Raw genomic sequence first — 16,588 nt, 5'->3', positions numbered from 1 at the left:
AGATTGGAGCAAAAAATAAAAATAAAAATAAAAATAAAAATAAAATAAAATTGATTGATATCAATATAATTAGCTTTGGAGAAGAGACGAAAAGCATTTTGATTTCATCAGTGTGAAGTACAAGAAGTTTCGCGATATTCCAACAATTGGGTCAATCTGTCACAAGGAATTAAATTTTAGCACCATACACGATTTGGCTTAAGGCTGCAAATTTGAGTGTCAATGCACTAAAAGTGGCCTATTTTAAAAAAGAACACTAAAACTATAAATAAAATGCAACATATAGAAAATATTGAGACTTTGAGCCTAATTGATCGACAAGATTATGAAGACTTTACGTCGATAATAGCGCAAGAGAGATTGTAAACACAATTCTTAATTTGAGCTATTAGTGAAAGTTGTACTTAAAAAGTAGACGTAGTTTTCGCATTGAAAATAAAAGTACTATAAATTTGTGTGTTATTATGTTCTTTGTATTATTAATTTGATTTTATTATGTTTGATTTGGGGCTTGAATTCTAACAGAAAACACGTTTATTGTTTATTATTATTTTTTTTCATATTAAGAGTACTAGGTATTTCAAAAGAAAATACATGCTACTAACGAAAAAAAATACATGCTTGCATAGATAGATTCTCACATGTATAAATTTTAATGGATTTAATTTTACACATGATAAAATCGGCACATGTCGGAGTTTCTAGATGAAGACGGTGATGACGTATATAGTGACAGAGCCAAACATGTTAATTAAGGGACTAATGTGTAAAAGATTCCAGGAAAGTTAGTTTGTAAACTTTAAAGATTTCCTCGCAATATCCTTATTCCCAATTTCTTAAGTGTTTCCTTGGGAAAAAAAGAAAAGAAAATTGCGAATGTTTGATTTGTGAACATAGTTTTCGTAAATGAATGCTTCACAAATAGCATGCTATTTTATCATTATTATATATTATTATAAAAGAAATATAAATGTTCATTAATTGGCAGTTACGTGGTTTTTCTCTTTCATGATCTACGACTCATGGGCTAACGAGTACGCAAAGTACTCCTTTAGTTGTATTTTATGAGAGTTTTTTTTTTTAAATGTATTTTATGAGAGTTGAGATTGGATGAATACTTTCCAAAATTTCAATCGTAAATATGCTTTAACATATATACAAATCCAATTAAAAATCAGCTATAATAATCAAGTACAATAAAAATATTGCACATATGGAACGGGCTATACATGCCATGGCTAACCAATCTGACATCGTGAATAAATACATTTGGGATTTACATCTCTTCATACAATATCTGAATATAATATGGCAAATTAACAATATAAATAAAACTTGACTGATCATCCTGGCAGAAATTACACTAGTTAATAGAAGTACGTAGTTTTAGTCCTCTTTAATTTGTCTAGCGCTTTTGATGTCATCTTTGAGCTTATTCACAATCTTTTCAAACTCCTCAAAGTTGGAGCAGAGTTTGTAGATTCCAGTCTGCTCCATGCTCTCTTTCATCGCCGGTTGGCAACTGAAGTTTATTTTCAATTCAATAAACTCCTGCCAAACTTCTTTTGCCTTTTCTCTTTGCGATGTCCCGAGGAAGATTATAGCCTGATTTCACACACAGCATTATTAAATTAAGGCCTATTTTCATTTGCACCTCATGAACTTTTTGGATCGAAATGACCTGATTTTATAAAATTATGATTGGCGGAACAAATTAGAAATCATTTGGGTACAACCCATAGAAACAGACAATTTTGTTATCTTATTTATAAAAATATCACAAAGAGGGCACATTTGAAATTCAGCTACTAAATTTGAAGCAAGCTAGGGGAAAAAACCACAAAATGTAAAGAAGGAATTGAACCTAAATATCACCTATAAAAAAAAAATGAACAAAAAATATTATCAAATTTTGTTACGGAAATTTTTTTCGCTAATTAATTTAATTACGATATTTGGTAAATTTAAATGTGATATCATCGTAGTCATAAGTTTGAATATTTTAAAGGCCATGACTCGTATATAAAATAGTAAAAAAATGCAAAAGTTGGTGATATTTCTGTTTAAATTTGAAATTCATATTCAATTCCTCGTGTTATTATCGCACCTTATACAGTGGACGGCGCGCATCAGAAATATGTTGGGCTTCCAAGCACTCGTGAGAAATATGTTGGGCTTCCAAGCACTCGTGACTCAAAGCCTTCTTAAACTCGCCCTGCAATTACATTAATTTGTTGATCATCAGTAGTTTTTGTGATTTTCAAAGAAAATAATTTTAACTTATTAATTATAACAAACAATTAATTAGTAACCTTGAAGATTAGCATTTCCACGAGTAACATCTCAAATTCGTACTGTTCATGCCTGTGTGCGTTTCGAATCGCTTCCTCCAGCTTTCCTATAGCGCTGTCTTCTTTCCCGCTCATTTCCAACTTCGCACATATCGTCTAAACCAAAACTGTCAAATATTAATATACATGGCCTAATTTTTTTTATTTTTTTTTTTGGGAAAGATCATAGTTCTATCCTTACTACTAGAGTATATGTATTTGTCATTTTGTTTTTGTATTATGTTATTATTTGATTAAGGCTTTGCAATACAAACCCTAGCCTCTTGAGCAATCTCACCACTTACCGCGAGCTTGCGAAAATCAGGGCGTTCATGATTGATCAACGCTTCGAGATCGTGCTCGGCTTGGTCCAGCTTGTGCGCATCGACTCGGGCCTCGTGGTACTCGACGAGTCTCTGCAGAGCCATGTCGCCTCCGTGGAGGAGCGCCAGGGACGTTGATCTCTTCAGAACTCGACCGACTCGCCGCCGACTCTTACTCTTTCTCCACAAACCGAAGGCGATCAAAGCCCCGGCGGCCCCTACGAGGACCGTGAAGACGGCCAGCCTCAGCGTGGCGTTTTCCGTCGTTGCTTTGCTGAATATCGCTTCCGAGATATTTAGAGAGTCCATGTATAGATCTTGCTGATCGATTGATATTTTTCGTTTATCAATGTTTTGAGATTGTAGTGTACGTGTGATGACATTGATGTGTTTCTCTTATTGACTCGACGAGGCATATTTGCATGCTTGAAGTACTTGCTTTGGTTGATACCTTTGGAAATAAATTAAGTTATTCTAATCTGACCAACTATGCGAGGTGATCGGAATAAAGAAAAATATATTGCTTGTTGGATCTCTCAAGGGATAGATTCTATTATTATATCTTGTACTTGAGATCTTGAATATACCTATACTTCTATAATAATTAATTGCTTGGTAACCAAAGAAAGAGAGTATAAAGTATTAAAATATAACAATCTCTGGTACGAAAGAGAGTACAAAGATTATTGTTTCTTGATTTGGATATATAGAAGACGTCCTCTGGCTTTTGGTAGATATTGTAGTAATATCCTTTATTATTTCAACTTTTGCTTAAGCTATCAATTATAGCAGGCAGAGAATCATCTTTCTGAGCAAAAAAAAAAAAAAAAAAAAAAAAAAGCAGGGACAGAATAAATTGGAAACTTAAAGAAAAAACTATCACACATAAGTCATAAAATATATTGTTATAATTGTGACTTTATATTATTTCTAAAAAAGATTTCACACAACATATTGTAGCATCTTTGTTTGTTGACTCAAGCAAAACACAGTCTGGTTCGATCTTTCCGAGATAACTCGATTTAATTGAAGATTAATTATTTCTGCATAACATCTGTGTCGAATACCATAGCGATGCGTGTTAGAATCGAATAATCGTCGTAAAGGTTCAGTCGTCAAGCCAATCGATTAGGCTCCACACCTCAACAATACACTCTGCATTAAGAAATCCTTAAGAACAACATGCTAGTCAACTATAGTATAAAAGAGATATTTTGCCTTTATTTTTTTTAAGCTTTATTTTGTATTCGAGCATGAGAGAGTTGTGATAATTGTTATGTGAACTTGTGCATAAATATTTATCTTCTTTTTATTTCACTTATATGTGAGTACATATTAAGTTTGTTAATTGTAATTGTGTATTCAAGTTAAGAGTGATAAACACTTGAAAGAGCGTTTGAATGAAAGTCAGTGGATATCAAATTCAAAGAGAGCTTGAGTTGAAATTCACGAATAGTAATAAGAAAATAGTTCGAAAGTAAGGATCATTCAGTTAAGAACAACATATATATGACTAGCTACTTATTGATAAGAGAACTGCCTTCTTACTACAAGCTTCAGACGTATGTGACATTGCACTAAACTAGATTATCAATTTTGTTGTTACGTGTATTATTGGCTCTTATAAGCAAAACTCGGGCAAGAAGTCTATCTCAACTTGTTGAGATATGTTGACCGTTGTCTCTAATTCGATCTTTTGGAAAATTTTAATTTTATTGAAGCTTATTCTCGTGCAAGATCTGCATCGAATGCCTTCTACACATTTTAGTCAAGGAAATCCAAAAGATGCTTCCACCTAGTCAACCACTGTAAAATAGAGTCCCCGCCCTTGGTCCTTCATTATTCTAGGTTTTCGACCATGAAAATTTACATTTAGAAAACAGTTTGTGAGTGTACAAGTGTATATCTGTCTTGTTCTTCCACCTATCTGTGAGTGATATAGAGATCGGGTTTGTAATTCGAAAGTAGTGCTTCACGACCTTTGTAATTGTAAATAACAAACACTTCGTTGCGAGTTTGAGTGAAAGAGACAGGATTTAGATTCAGAAATAACCGATGTTGAAATTTAAGATTAGTAATAGGAAAGGGGCTTAAAATAGGTAGTCATCCAGATAAAACACCAATGATTACTTATTTATTCATAAATTTATTTTACACTGTCCCACTGGGTAGTGTCCTGCAAAACCAGACTACCCACAAATTTTTTTAAAAAAATTATATCCTACTCATATCCATTTATTTTTAATGAGTATGGATCTGGGTAAAACACTAGAAGGTACATAGTAGTCCATGAGTATTTTTTTTACCCATTTAATATTAGATTTATTAATAAAAAATAAACAAATCTAAAAAATACTTAAATTAATAAATACATAAATTAAAATTTGCTTATAATTCACTAATATAGTAAAAATTTAAAGCGGGTAGAGTTATGGGTAGGAGCCTGGATAAGGTACTTAAAAATTATACCCTATCCATACCTATATAATTTTTAATGATACCCTACTCATTACCCATTTATTCGGATAACACTCTAATCCGTGATGGATAGTGTCTTGCGGGTACATGGATACATGGTAAAATTTCTATCCCTACCCACAACCATCTAAACATAGCTAAAATTACACCGAATTAAGTTAACCCTTTATTTTACATATTATTTATTTGTTAATCGAAGAAAGAGCGTATCTTATCACACAGAGTGTTCATCGTGTCTCCATCTACACATAATTTCAAATTTATTCTATTATTTATTTTTACACCGTGTTATATATGTTTATTTTGAATTGCACTCCAGTACATTTATTATACATGCTGTACTCTCAACATTACGTTTGATATATATACATATACATATACATATATATATATATATATATATATATATATATATATCTTCGAAATCGTGTGACACGTTCATATATAATATAGATACGTTATAATCAAGTTTTGGTGCATATGGGATAAAACTTTGCGCAGAGATGTCCCTAGCCTGGGGACCAATTTTATATTAACGACTTTATTTGTCTTTAAACGAGGCTTAAAGCAACAAAAGTAAATGAGATGAACTATTATACCTTACTTCACGAGCCTAAATAAAAATACGATAACAGTTGAATTCCTAGACTGGAAAAAGTGACACGTAATCTCCATCAGAATTCTAGATCATGAATAAAACCCTAATTCCTATCGCTATATAATAATACATAATCATCAGTGCTGGTCAGCTAACCTATCCAAAGCCGAAATATCAATTAATATAATAACAAGTATAATGATGGATTACTCACTTTGCCTTCGGTCATCAGCTAAAACTCCGATCCCTACCATTTTGACCCAATCCAGATCAATCGCCACAAACAAGATCTCCGCGAGAATTCCAATTACCAAACTACCCTCCACTATGACCGCTAACTCTAAACCGGTCACAATGAGCACGGCCACACCGAATCACCACTACGGCTCTTCTATGGCACAGAGCGGCCAAGCCAGGGGCGGCGATCGAGCGGTGGCGCTGGCCTGCGCTGCCGTCGGAGTTTTCTACTTCGGCACCGCGCTGATGATCGGCGCCGGAAAAACCTCCGCGGTGGAGAAACGGAGGTGGAGTTTCATGGGCGGCGCGGCCGATCATCAGAGCGGCGGCGCCGATGAGCAGGAGCGAGTCACTGCTCCGCCGGTGAGTAAGAAGACAGCGGTGTTGTCGCTTTCCGAAATACGGAGGTACTTACTGGCTTCGAGCTCCTCGGATTCTTCTCCGGCTTTCATAGATGATAATAAGGTTTGTTAATCAATTAGTTTCTGATCAAATAATAACATTATAATGTACATAACTCTCTAATACAGTATAATATAGTAACACGTACGTGACGCTTTATTAGCATATTTAGTGCTAAGCATATAAGATTGGATAATCGTTTCGTATAAAGCCGTTTATATTATAAAGAAGGAACGGTTGAAATAGCTAATAATCTCTAACCTCAATTGTAGTATTATCTCATCCCATCATTCCCATGCATAATTTATCGGAGGTATATCTGTTTTTTAGTTTAATTATTACATAATAAGACTTATTACATAATAAGACTATAATATACGTAACTGCCCCGCCCCACTCTAAGATTTTTTGAGGTCTAAAGCAAATTTATTTTTATAGATATTTTTAAATTTTTATTTAGATTATTTAATATATTTGAGGTCAAGCCGGACCCCACTATGATATAATATAGTACTGTTATTATCAACAGTCGTTCATTTTGCGGTATTCACTTGCTTAGCACTATATATGGTTTAGGGTTTGCTTAATTTGAATGAAATGTGCTCTATGTCTAATATCAAAAAGTAAAATCTTATAAACTAAGTTTATAAACAACCAACTCACTAATGCAGTTCATTAATCAGTGGTGATCTAAATACATAAATCATTGTACTATTCAATGACGGACCTTTATAAAGAGAAAATTTCATAAACAAATCTAAAGTCGACCAAACAAAATATGTACTAGTTACCAATAAAATGTCTACTATAATTTTTACATATAGATACTCGACCAATACTCTTTTTCTTTTTCTTTTTTTTTTAATTCAGGAGTTTATTTTAACCACTTATTTTTATATTTTGGGTATTGTTTTTGGGTATTTTCAATTTTGTCTTGTAAAGGTCGTTTGTAATACATGACTAAAATTAAATATTCACTAACATGTGCTATTATTCAAATCTTAGTCAACTAGACAACAAATCTTAGTCTTTTTTTTTTTTTTTTTGGGCTAGGAATTAGAGTATACTGATCATTTCTCAACCAGCTTAATTAGTCAACCATCCGAGAAATAAGTTTCATCCGTCCTATGAGCTGATTTTTCAGCTGGGGTTATTTTGAAAATATCTTACCAACTATAAAGATATAGTTTTAAATTTTAATATGTGTTCAACTTTTTTTTTTTAGTATGTAAGAAGGTTAAGAGATGCACAACATACTAGTAGTTTACAAAAATATGATAATTTTCTCAAGCAATCCACGTGAGAACCAATCATTGCAGGGACCAGTCAAAGCCCAGCCCAATTAAGTGAACTGGAGCGAAAAGCCCAACTTCTTATTTGATAGGGAAATTACAAAAATAACGGTTTTAGGGTGCAAAAACAGCGTGTTTCAAACGGTAAACAATTATTTTCCTTAAAATTAAAATTATAAACAATAAATAAAGTTAAATTGAGTTGTTAACATGAATTTTCACAACTTAAAAAAAGCTATTTCAAAATAAGAAAATGTAAACACTCTATTATTGTAAAATACAAAAAAGGGTCACTTCTACTTATAATTATTTGATTAGACTCGGTTAGAAGGCCCAATATTTTTATTATTTATTGCCAAAAATGCGTTCTTAGAAAAATACTTCAAATAAATTTTTAAAAAAGGTTTGGTTGAGGGGTGATATTTAATGAATTTCCGTCTATTATTTTAGATGTGTGGAAGTCACATTTTGCAAACAAACACGGCCAATGATACGCATTCATATTACGAGAATCATGATTTCGTAAAATGCGAAAAGCGGGCTCGTTATAAATATATTGATTAAATAAAAAAGAATTTGTTGCAACTAACTAATTTTTTTTAACTCATATTAAGATTATAATCAAAATTTATTTTATTAAAAAATAGTTCATCAGGCTCGCGGTAAATTAATCAACTAAATTATAAATTGAATTTACTTTTTAGTTAATTAATTTACTGCAAATCTGATGAGCTATTTTTTAATAAAATGAAACTTGAGCTTTTTTTAATAAATTTTATTCTTTAGTTACTTATTTTATATACAAATGTACTTTCAGAAAAAAGCATTGGACAAAATCAAGAACAATTTCGACGTAGAGAAGGCACTGAGAGATATGAAAAAGTACAAACGCATAAGTCATGATCGTCAGGCAAATTACGCTATCAAAATGGAAGTCGTAGAAATTCTAATTGCTCAGGTATATAGTCATGAAGAAGAACCCTTTTCTTTTTGAAAAATTGTGATACTACTAATTAATTCGCTAATTTTTTTGTCCCAAGGGAAAATTAAACAAAGCCTTGGAAATGTTGAACACTCTTGAGACAGAGTTTGTGCCGGGTGATCCTCGACCATCTCTTTACAAGGTTCTCTACATTTTAAATGTCTAAATAGAATGTGCATATATTTTGTAAATGGGGAACTAATTTTCAAGTTAAAATTATATGTATCAAGGTCATGAGCATTTTTTTTTTTAATATATTATTAAAAGAAACAAGTTAAAACAGGTAAATCTATGTTAGAATATATTTTTATTTTGTCGTAAGAAGTTCATTTATTAAACAAATTAGTGATAAGCTCTAAAACATGCAACTTTTCGTTGAAAAATGTGAACATAAATTATAGAGTAGCGTAAAATTCAAAACATCAAAGTTAAAGATTTTGAATGAAAAAAAAAAAAACAAACAAGACAGCAGCTACATATGCCACTCGTGCAATCATCAAACTCAATTGTTAAATTAAATATACTAACTTAGATAACATTTTTTTTTTAAGAATACTACCTTAGATAACAAGAAATGTAAATGTTAAGTTTTTTTCCTCACGTTCGTATTTTTGCATATGTACTTCAACAGGCAATTATCTATTCAATCCTGTATGACAAAGGCAACCCTCCAAAGACGCACTGGGATGACTTTTTCGAAATGGGCGAACTTCCCGAAACACCCCCTTCTTTAGATGATTCTTAATTATATGTTATCCTCTCATCGATTGTAATAAAACTTATTTCCCGACGTATGCTTTAATTCATCATGATGTTTTTTTTTTTAATATTTTTTATATGATACTCTGTGCATCAAATACTTGTTTTTGAATTAGCCTAAAACATATTGAATAAATACGTGCTTAGATTTTTGGGTGTCCGATAATTTTACATAGTTATAATAATTCTAAACCCCTATACCATCCCGAAAATTAGAAGACAAACTAAATGAATGTTATTAGCATCAAAGAAATGTCTTGTTGGGGCACGAAGTGACACATAACTTTTAAATTCAAAGAAGTGCTTTAATAGTAGTCTATTGTTTGTCTAGTCCTCTGTAGCATTGATAATGTTTAAAAAAAATAAATAAATAAATAAATAAAGGCAACTTATGACCCCTCAATGATTTTACAGATTTTGATATGTTGATTCATATTCTTCATAAAATCACTTTCGTTGAGTCTTTTTTTTTTCTAATTTATATATTAGTCCATTGCTTGCTGCATATAAATCTCTATTTTCCTTTCCATGCACCAGCGCGCTTTTATCAACTTTGAAAATTCATCGTATTAACTTCTAAATTCGTTATTTTTTTATAAGAATCTCAAGTATTTTACCCGTACGATGAGTTTATGACCTTCTATTTTCACTTTTAGTATTAGGCCTACATGACACTCTAATCACACTTCTAGAATATAATAGTAATTTCGTTTGAAAAGTTGTTCACAGAATCGACTAATTATTCAAGTTTCACACATTTGAGATTCCGTCCAAAAAAAAAAAAAAAATTGGTGATGATTTTACAAATTTATCAACAAATGGACTAGAAAACATGGAGAGATTCCGGGGATTTGTGAAAACAACAATAAATTATTAGGCTTCCAGACAAAATAAGGTAAAAAGTTGCACTCAAAACTCCAACACGTACTTTACGTGCCTTACGCTTACAACACAATAAATTCTTGTATTTGCTGTGGAATACAAGAATTGCAATCTCTGCTGCAAAAATTATTGTTTCCTCGAGAATTAAATATCACAGCTACGTTGTGTGTGGAGTGTATTGCATGAGGTCTTGTCATAAATGGCACGAGGAGTATTGAGCCATTGGCCAATGGGCGAGCCAACACTTCGTGCGTGCCACGTGATCGCTTCGCACACTTTCGAACGATTAACGAGCCATTGATAAGCTACTCGTGATATCCCTCGTGCTCTTGATTTGTTTCGACATTCCTTAGGATTGGATCTTCCTCGTAAATTGTTGGCTCAGCAATACGTGTATAATGAATTAGTATCGATGAAATGAAACTGGATGAAGAATAGCGATATTATCTCCTGGCTCAAGGTCTCGTTATGAGAGGAATAGTACTTGGATACCGTGATTCGCTTTCTTCATTGACGTGGCTCACTTGTAGCTTAGATGACTCATCGTAAAAGATGGCTTTATGAGTTTTTTTTTTTTTTTTTTAATTTTATCTAGTGAGAGTCACTCTATTTATAGATCATCTCTGATCTAAATCCAAGGGAAAGCCAATCGTAAGCGTTAGATATATGCGGTGTACTGTCAGTTTGCCATCTTTAAGATATTGGGTTGGCATATTAAATTATGTTTCCAAAAAGGGTAAAAAAAAAAAAAAAACAAGAATTGTGTCAGTCATATAGATATGAGGATCTCAATACGAATCTGGAATTATCCCTACGTATATTTAATAGGGCTGCACAAAACCGAACCGAAAATCGGATAAAACCGATATCCAAACCGAACCGAAACCGAAATTTAGAGTCACGTCAGTTAACCGAAATTCGGATTCGGATAACCGATCCGGTTTACAAAACTGGACCGGATATCGGATTTGATTTTGGGAAAATCTGAATATCGGATATTTAACCGATTTTTTTTAATTAAAAATAAATATATATTAAAACAAATTTATGTCACTATTATTAACACATGATGGTCAAGTTGTCATAGAAGAACAAACTTCTCATATATCAACTCATACTGCTACTATAACTTGATTATGTGATCTATAAATATAACATACAAATTCAATTGTTTTATGGTTTATTATGATCATTAGGGTAGTAATTTTAATTTTATATTATGATATTTACATGTGCAGGTAGTTGGAGAGGAGTGTCCTTTTGAATTTTATTTTTTTTACTCAGTTTTAGATTATGTATTGTCATTTTGGAGCTTTATAAGAGTCGTTTGTACTCGTTTTTTGAATTTTTACAAACCGGATTTGGATTTTAGAAACTGGATATCCATTTTACAAAACTGGATATTAAACTGGATCTGAAATTTTACAAACTGGATAACCGAATTTTAAAAATTGGATACTGGACTGGATACTGGATTTAAGAAACCGGATAACCGAATTTCGGTTTTAGACTAAATTGGACCGAATACTGGACCGAGTTTTTAAAAACCGAAAATTCGGATTCGGATACTAAAACTGTCAAAAACCGAACCGAAGGTATCCAGTTTCACCCCTAATATTTAATGAGTGACAGTAAGGAGGCATGCGACGTGGAAAGTCATTACGACACATACTGTCATTAGATGCGACTTTTCTCGCTGCTAATTTAGTATTTGGATGTGTTAGAAATCCCACATTGAAAGTGAATGAGAACTAACAGGAGCTTATAAAGGTCATGGATTACTACTCTCATTAACAATTGGTTTTGAGATGAGACCCCATAATACTCTGACATGGTATCAGAGCTCATTAAGCCCAGACAGAAATCCGATCCAATCGTTGGGATTTAACTCAAGATTAGTGAACGCAAAGAGCCGCCATCTTGAGGAGGCATGTTAGGAATCTCACATTGAAAGTGAATGAGAACTAACAAGAGCTTATAAAGGTCATGGATTACTCTTCTCATTACCAATTGGTGTTGAGATGAAATCACATGATACTTTTACAGGATGCGACTTTAAATGTGACAAAAATCGCATTTTTTAGTCAGTAACTATTGACCTTGAATGCGATTTATCGCGTCTAAAAGTCATGGACTTTTGGTTGACATTTTTGATGCAACAAGTCGCATCCGATGGCGGAAATTAAACTCTTTGGATGCGACTTTTCCGCCAAAACGTTTGAACTCTTGTCGCATCCAAAGTTCTTTTATGCGCTTTAACGATTTATTTTTAGCTGCGATTTTATCGCATCTAGTGTATTTTTTATAGAAAATTTATGTATTAAATATATATATAAATAAAATAAATTCAAAAATATAATAAAACGTAATAGAAATTGTTTTATCTAAAATATAATAGAAATCGTTTTATATATAATCCATCCAAAGAAATACAATAAAAAAGAGTCACCACAAATAAAAACGTTCTAGTCACTAAACATAAAAACTACTATTTCTTGCGTGATTTCTTAGGAAAGAACATCTCCGCTACTCATCAAAACTTATATATTGGAGCATATTCATAAACCTCATAGCGATGGTAAAAATCAGATATTAATTTTCTAATATAAAAAGTTAAATTGAATAAAAAATTATTGCTCAAAATATATATGTAAAAAAAACACACGTGACAACTTTTGTACGGCTCCATAAACAACACATCTAATTTGAATTTATCCAAATCATGTATAAATTATCGATAAAGAGTGCGCACATTGAGTAATTTACACTCGTGCACTACATATATGATTTTAAATTTAACGATCGCACAGAATAATCACTGATAAATTTTAACAATCCACTTACACTAACTCTTATATATACACATGTAGACCAATTATTGCGGAAAGCCATGGGCGGATGAATGTTATTACATCAATTAATGGAATAGCTCTTTCAATTATATATTAAAAATAAACTTCTTTTTATTACTTTTAGCGACATATGTTACACTGATTACATTATCTTTTTATAGGCAACAAATACTAATAAATCTGTTCATATATCTAATATCATAATTTTGAATAATAATTTTAATTCTTGAAATAAAGTAACTTATGCATCGGCCAAGATGCCACTACATTATTTTAATTCTTGAAATAAAGTAACTTGTGCATCGGCCAAGATGCCGCTACATTAACTAAAGGATTGAAAATTAATCAATTAACAAACAATTGTCAATAAAAAGAAAAACAAATTAATAAATATTATAACCTATATGAAAAGATGGAGGAACTATGCCAACATTCAACAAGCCACAACGAATGCCCAAACCTTGTTCAAATTTAACTAAATTCAGCTTTTTTTTTTGCATCAAGTACTTCAACCTTTCAAAACCCGGCTACAAACTGGGATTAAAAAAAAATCAAAACGATAGAATCAATATTTTACTAGTAAATTAACATGCAAGATCAATTGATAATTATACCAAACTCAAATGGAAATCAGGCTTCCATTTTTTCTTCCGAAAAAAATATTGAGCGGTGATAATTTAGTGGTACATGAGCACGTATAAAGCTCGAAAATTAATCACAAAGCTTTTAATGAATGGCCATATAGCAAAGTCCGGCTCAAGGAGAGAGTAAGAGGGGCAATTGTCCAAGATATCCACCACTCGATCACCACGTCTCACTTAGAAAAGCTAATTTTTTTAAAAAATTCTTAAACTGGTACATATCCAATGATATCATAATTTAAACAGAAAACTCAACTTAAAAATTAAAACAACGAATATGTTAATGAGCTTTTGTTTAATTAATTATTCATAGAATTCTAGAAAACTCAACATTTTTATGTAATAAATTACAATAGTAGTGTGATTATCTTGGTAATTTATGCCTCCAATATGCAGTTTCTCATATTCGTTCTAAATTGTTTTAGGGAAACAAATGTATGAAGTATTCACAGCCGGCAAACAAATATTATTGGAAAGTCTATAGGGAAGAAAAATGAAGACATATATATACAACATAGAGAGTTATTTATTAAAGGATAGATATATTGATTATATTAAGTATTTTTTTTTTTACTTTTATCATTTTTTATTCCCCAATTTTTCTATTTTTTGTTTATATTATAATTTTTAATTCGTGCTTCTCTTTTCTAACTTGTCTCTAGTTAGTATTTGATTTTGAAATCGAATTTTAATATTAAATATAGACTAGATATGACTACAAGAAAATATTTATTGACGTGTAATTTAATTTTTGTGATTTAATTTATTATGAATTTGTAATGTATAATTTTTAATTCTTTAATTAATTTTGTTAGAGACCTTTTATTTTCTTATCGCCCAAGGCTCTCGAGCCGCCTCTGGCCATAGCCTATAATCTTCCTTCAAGTTGTTCGTGCCCTAAGCTCTCACACTGACACACATGCACATATGGATGTGGTCTATCCTCGTAATCACGTGCGCGAGGGACCACCCGAGACGAAATTGTCCTTTAAAATTCAAATTAGAGAACAAGAAAATCTGATCGACAACAAAATAAAATAAAAGTTCATGATAGTGAAATATGAAATAATTCATTCAAATTAATGATTGCGTACCGTGACGAGAGTATGTAATAAAGTAGAATGCGCATGAATTGTGTTGCAACATATTACACGTACACGTTACTATTGGCTATAAATATGCCAAAGGTTCAACCAAAATATGTGTGGTATAAATAACCACGCTCTTCAAAAGTGTACTATATAACATGGGTAATTATAGTGAGTTGAGTACGTAGGGACTAAAATTTATGAATGATGACCATGAACAATAAATATCTTATCTGAGGGCGTAATTGCGAATCGCGTCGTCTAATGAGCTGCTAAGAAAGAGATAGACTTATCCTTACTATGAGTGGTCCGGTAATTGACTCATAATTTGAGGGGACATAAAATAAAAGTACTTTATTTTATTTTTATCTTTTCTGCGTCAAAGACGTACATAGTGAAAAAAAAAGTACGCGGTGAACTAGTGTAACCAAATAGGAGAGACCTCTAAAACCTTGCGACAAGATGTGATCGATAACGTACATATATATTATTAGAATGATTTAGCTACAAATCTAACTAGATATTGACAACCTTTATTGGTTGGTCCGAAGAAAATAAAAGAGATGTTAATGCTTTTGGCTTTATATTGTATGTTTTACTAACTAATACAGCGATGATATTCACCGGTTTTTTTAATATATACTTGTTTCCTTAATTAATAATAATACTAAATATAGTTTGATTTGAAAGAGTGGTCAGACAGGTGATAGTACTATATTGTGGGAGTAGTCTTTGTTAGCTGGGTTTGCATGCCTTTATATCTTATCCCTTCCACACTAATATTTAATGACATAGTGCATGCATGCATAATGAAGAAATGTACAGCTTTTTCAACCATATATATTTATTATTTTCTTTATTCATTTAGCTATATATCAGAGTCTTCCCGGGTCCCCATAGCGCAATTATTCTTGGTCAAAGGAGCACAAATGTCGTAGATGATTGGTGCGAATGGAAGTGGTAAAAAAGTCCCGTGACGTTTCTAAACCCAAAAATACTGCTCACTCCAAAGCTGTTATTTGCCCTAACTTTTTTTTCCCTTTTATCACCTATCTCTCTGTATTCTTATAAAAAAAAGTTTGAAAATTACAAATGTAGTTCAATGATTTATTTTAAAATATTATACTATATTTACAAAAAGAATAATCGAGTAGTTAACAAATCAATTCCTACAAAAAAAAAAGTGCTGTTATTCTTTTAGTTTGATTCTCTTCTAATTGACTCATCTATCCTACTAAGAGGAGTAATTTATGATTTACACTAGTTCAAAAAAAGTATATAGGGTTGTTAAAAAAGCAATGCTTAATTTATATATAGATCGTCGTATTTTTTAGCAACGCTACATCGTGCGATGCTAGTTTATGGCAGCGTGTCATTGAACAACCAAAAAATTGGCCATCGCTCAATTTACGAAAAATAAAGGGCGTGTCGCTTTTTACCAAAGTGACACTCCTATATAGTACATGTGTTAGCATTAAATGTCGCGACATAACGTTAAAGTGTTAAACGAGCCGTTTTGTTAGCAACGTTTTTTTAGCAACTTAAAAGACCTTTTTGTAATTGTATTTTAAACCTACTTATGTTAGTTGATCTTCTCTTTTTTTACGTGGAAATATCATCTCAAGATGGTGAATCTTTTCCGTTCACACAGTTTGGGCAGAATCTCAAATATAAAACTAGCGGATACTTGTTTTAAGATTTAGTAATTATATGCCATGTGAAAT

At 31.9% G+C, this 16,588-nt stretch overlaps 2 protein-coding genes across 3 annotated transcripts; one reads left to right on the top strand and one right to left on the bottom strand.

The window, feature by feature from the left end:
* Window positions 1–1,150: 1,150 nt before the first annotated feature.
* LOC149386402 (uncharacterized) lies at window positions 1,151–3,011 on the bottom strand. 2 transcript variants are annotated; one of them, XM_089626752.1, is made up of 5 exons: window positions 2,636–3,011; window positions 2,313–2,447; window positions 2,193–2,215; window positions 2,108–2,162; window positions 1,151–1,605 (listed from the first exon to the last, which is right to left on the bottom strand). In XM_089626752.1, exons 1-5 carry the CDS (start codon window positions 2,960–2,962, stop codon window positions 1,387–1,389), a joined length of 759 nt encoding a protein of 252 aa, XP_089482878.1. In that variant the 5' UTR covers window positions 2,963–3,011; the 3' UTR covers window positions 1,151–1,386. The 2 variants fall into 2 exon arrangements, with proteins under 2 accessions (XP_089482878.1, XP_089482876.1); XM_089626750.1 differs by having other exon boundaries at window positions 2,108–2,215.
* Window positions 3,012–5,811: 2,800 nt separating this feature from the next.
* On the top strand, window positions 5,812–9,551 carry LOC149386401 (uncharacterized). Its single transcript, XM_089625105.1, has 4 exons — window positions 5,812–6,431; window positions 8,478–8,618; window positions 8,701–8,784; window positions 9,274–9,551. Exons 1-4 carry the CDS (start codon window positions 5,928–5,930, stop codon window positions 9,385–9,387), a joined length of 843 nt encoding a protein of 280 aa, XP_089481231.1. The 5' UTR covers window positions 5,812–5,927; the 3' UTR covers window positions 9,388–9,551.
* The last annotated feature ends 7,037 nt before the right edge of the window (window positions 9,552–16,588 follow it).

This window comes from Urtica dioica, chromosome 9 (genome assembly GCF_054948205.1).
Source record: "Urtica dioica subsp. dioica isolate 48M chromosome 9, U.dioica_male_clone48M_v1_H2, whole genome shotgun sequence".
NCBI lineage: Eukaryota > Viridiplantae > Streptophyta > Magnoliopsida > Rosales > Urticaceae > Urtica > Urtica dioica.
Note: the sequence above shows the minus strand (reverse complement) of the source record. Positions and strands in the feature narration are given on the sequence as shown.

What these genes read in the sequence shown, in the direction of transcription:
- LOC149386402 (XM_089626750.1), bottom strand. Translation starts at nt 2,962, where the DNA reads ATGGACTCTCTAAATATCTCGGAAGCGATATTCAGCAAAGCAACGACG. An exon ending in TGGAAATGCTAATCTTCAAG is followed by an intron (nt 2,216 to 2,312) that starts GTTACTAATTAA and finishes ATGTAATTGCAG; the next exon opens with GGCGAGTTTAAGAAGGCTTT. An exon ending in CGCGCCGTCCACTGTATAAG is followed by an intron (nt 1,606 to 2,107) that starts GTGCGATAATAA and finishes GTGTGAAATCAG; the next exon opens with GCTATAATCTTCCTCGGGAC.
- LOC149386401 (XM_089625105.1), top strand. Translation starts at nt 5,928, where the DNA reads ATGATGGATTACTCACTTTGCCTTCGGTCATCAGCTAAAACTCCGATC. An exon ending in CTTTCATAGATGATAATAAG is followed by an intron (nt 6,432 to 8,477) that starts GTTTGTTAATCA and finishes ATGTACTTTCAG; the next exon opens with AAAAAAGCATTGGACAAAAT. An exon ending in TAGAAATTCTAATTGCTCAG is followed by an intron (nt 8,619 to 8,700) that starts GTATATAGTCAT and finishes TTTTGTCCCAAG; the next exon opens with GGAAAATTAAACAAAGCCTT.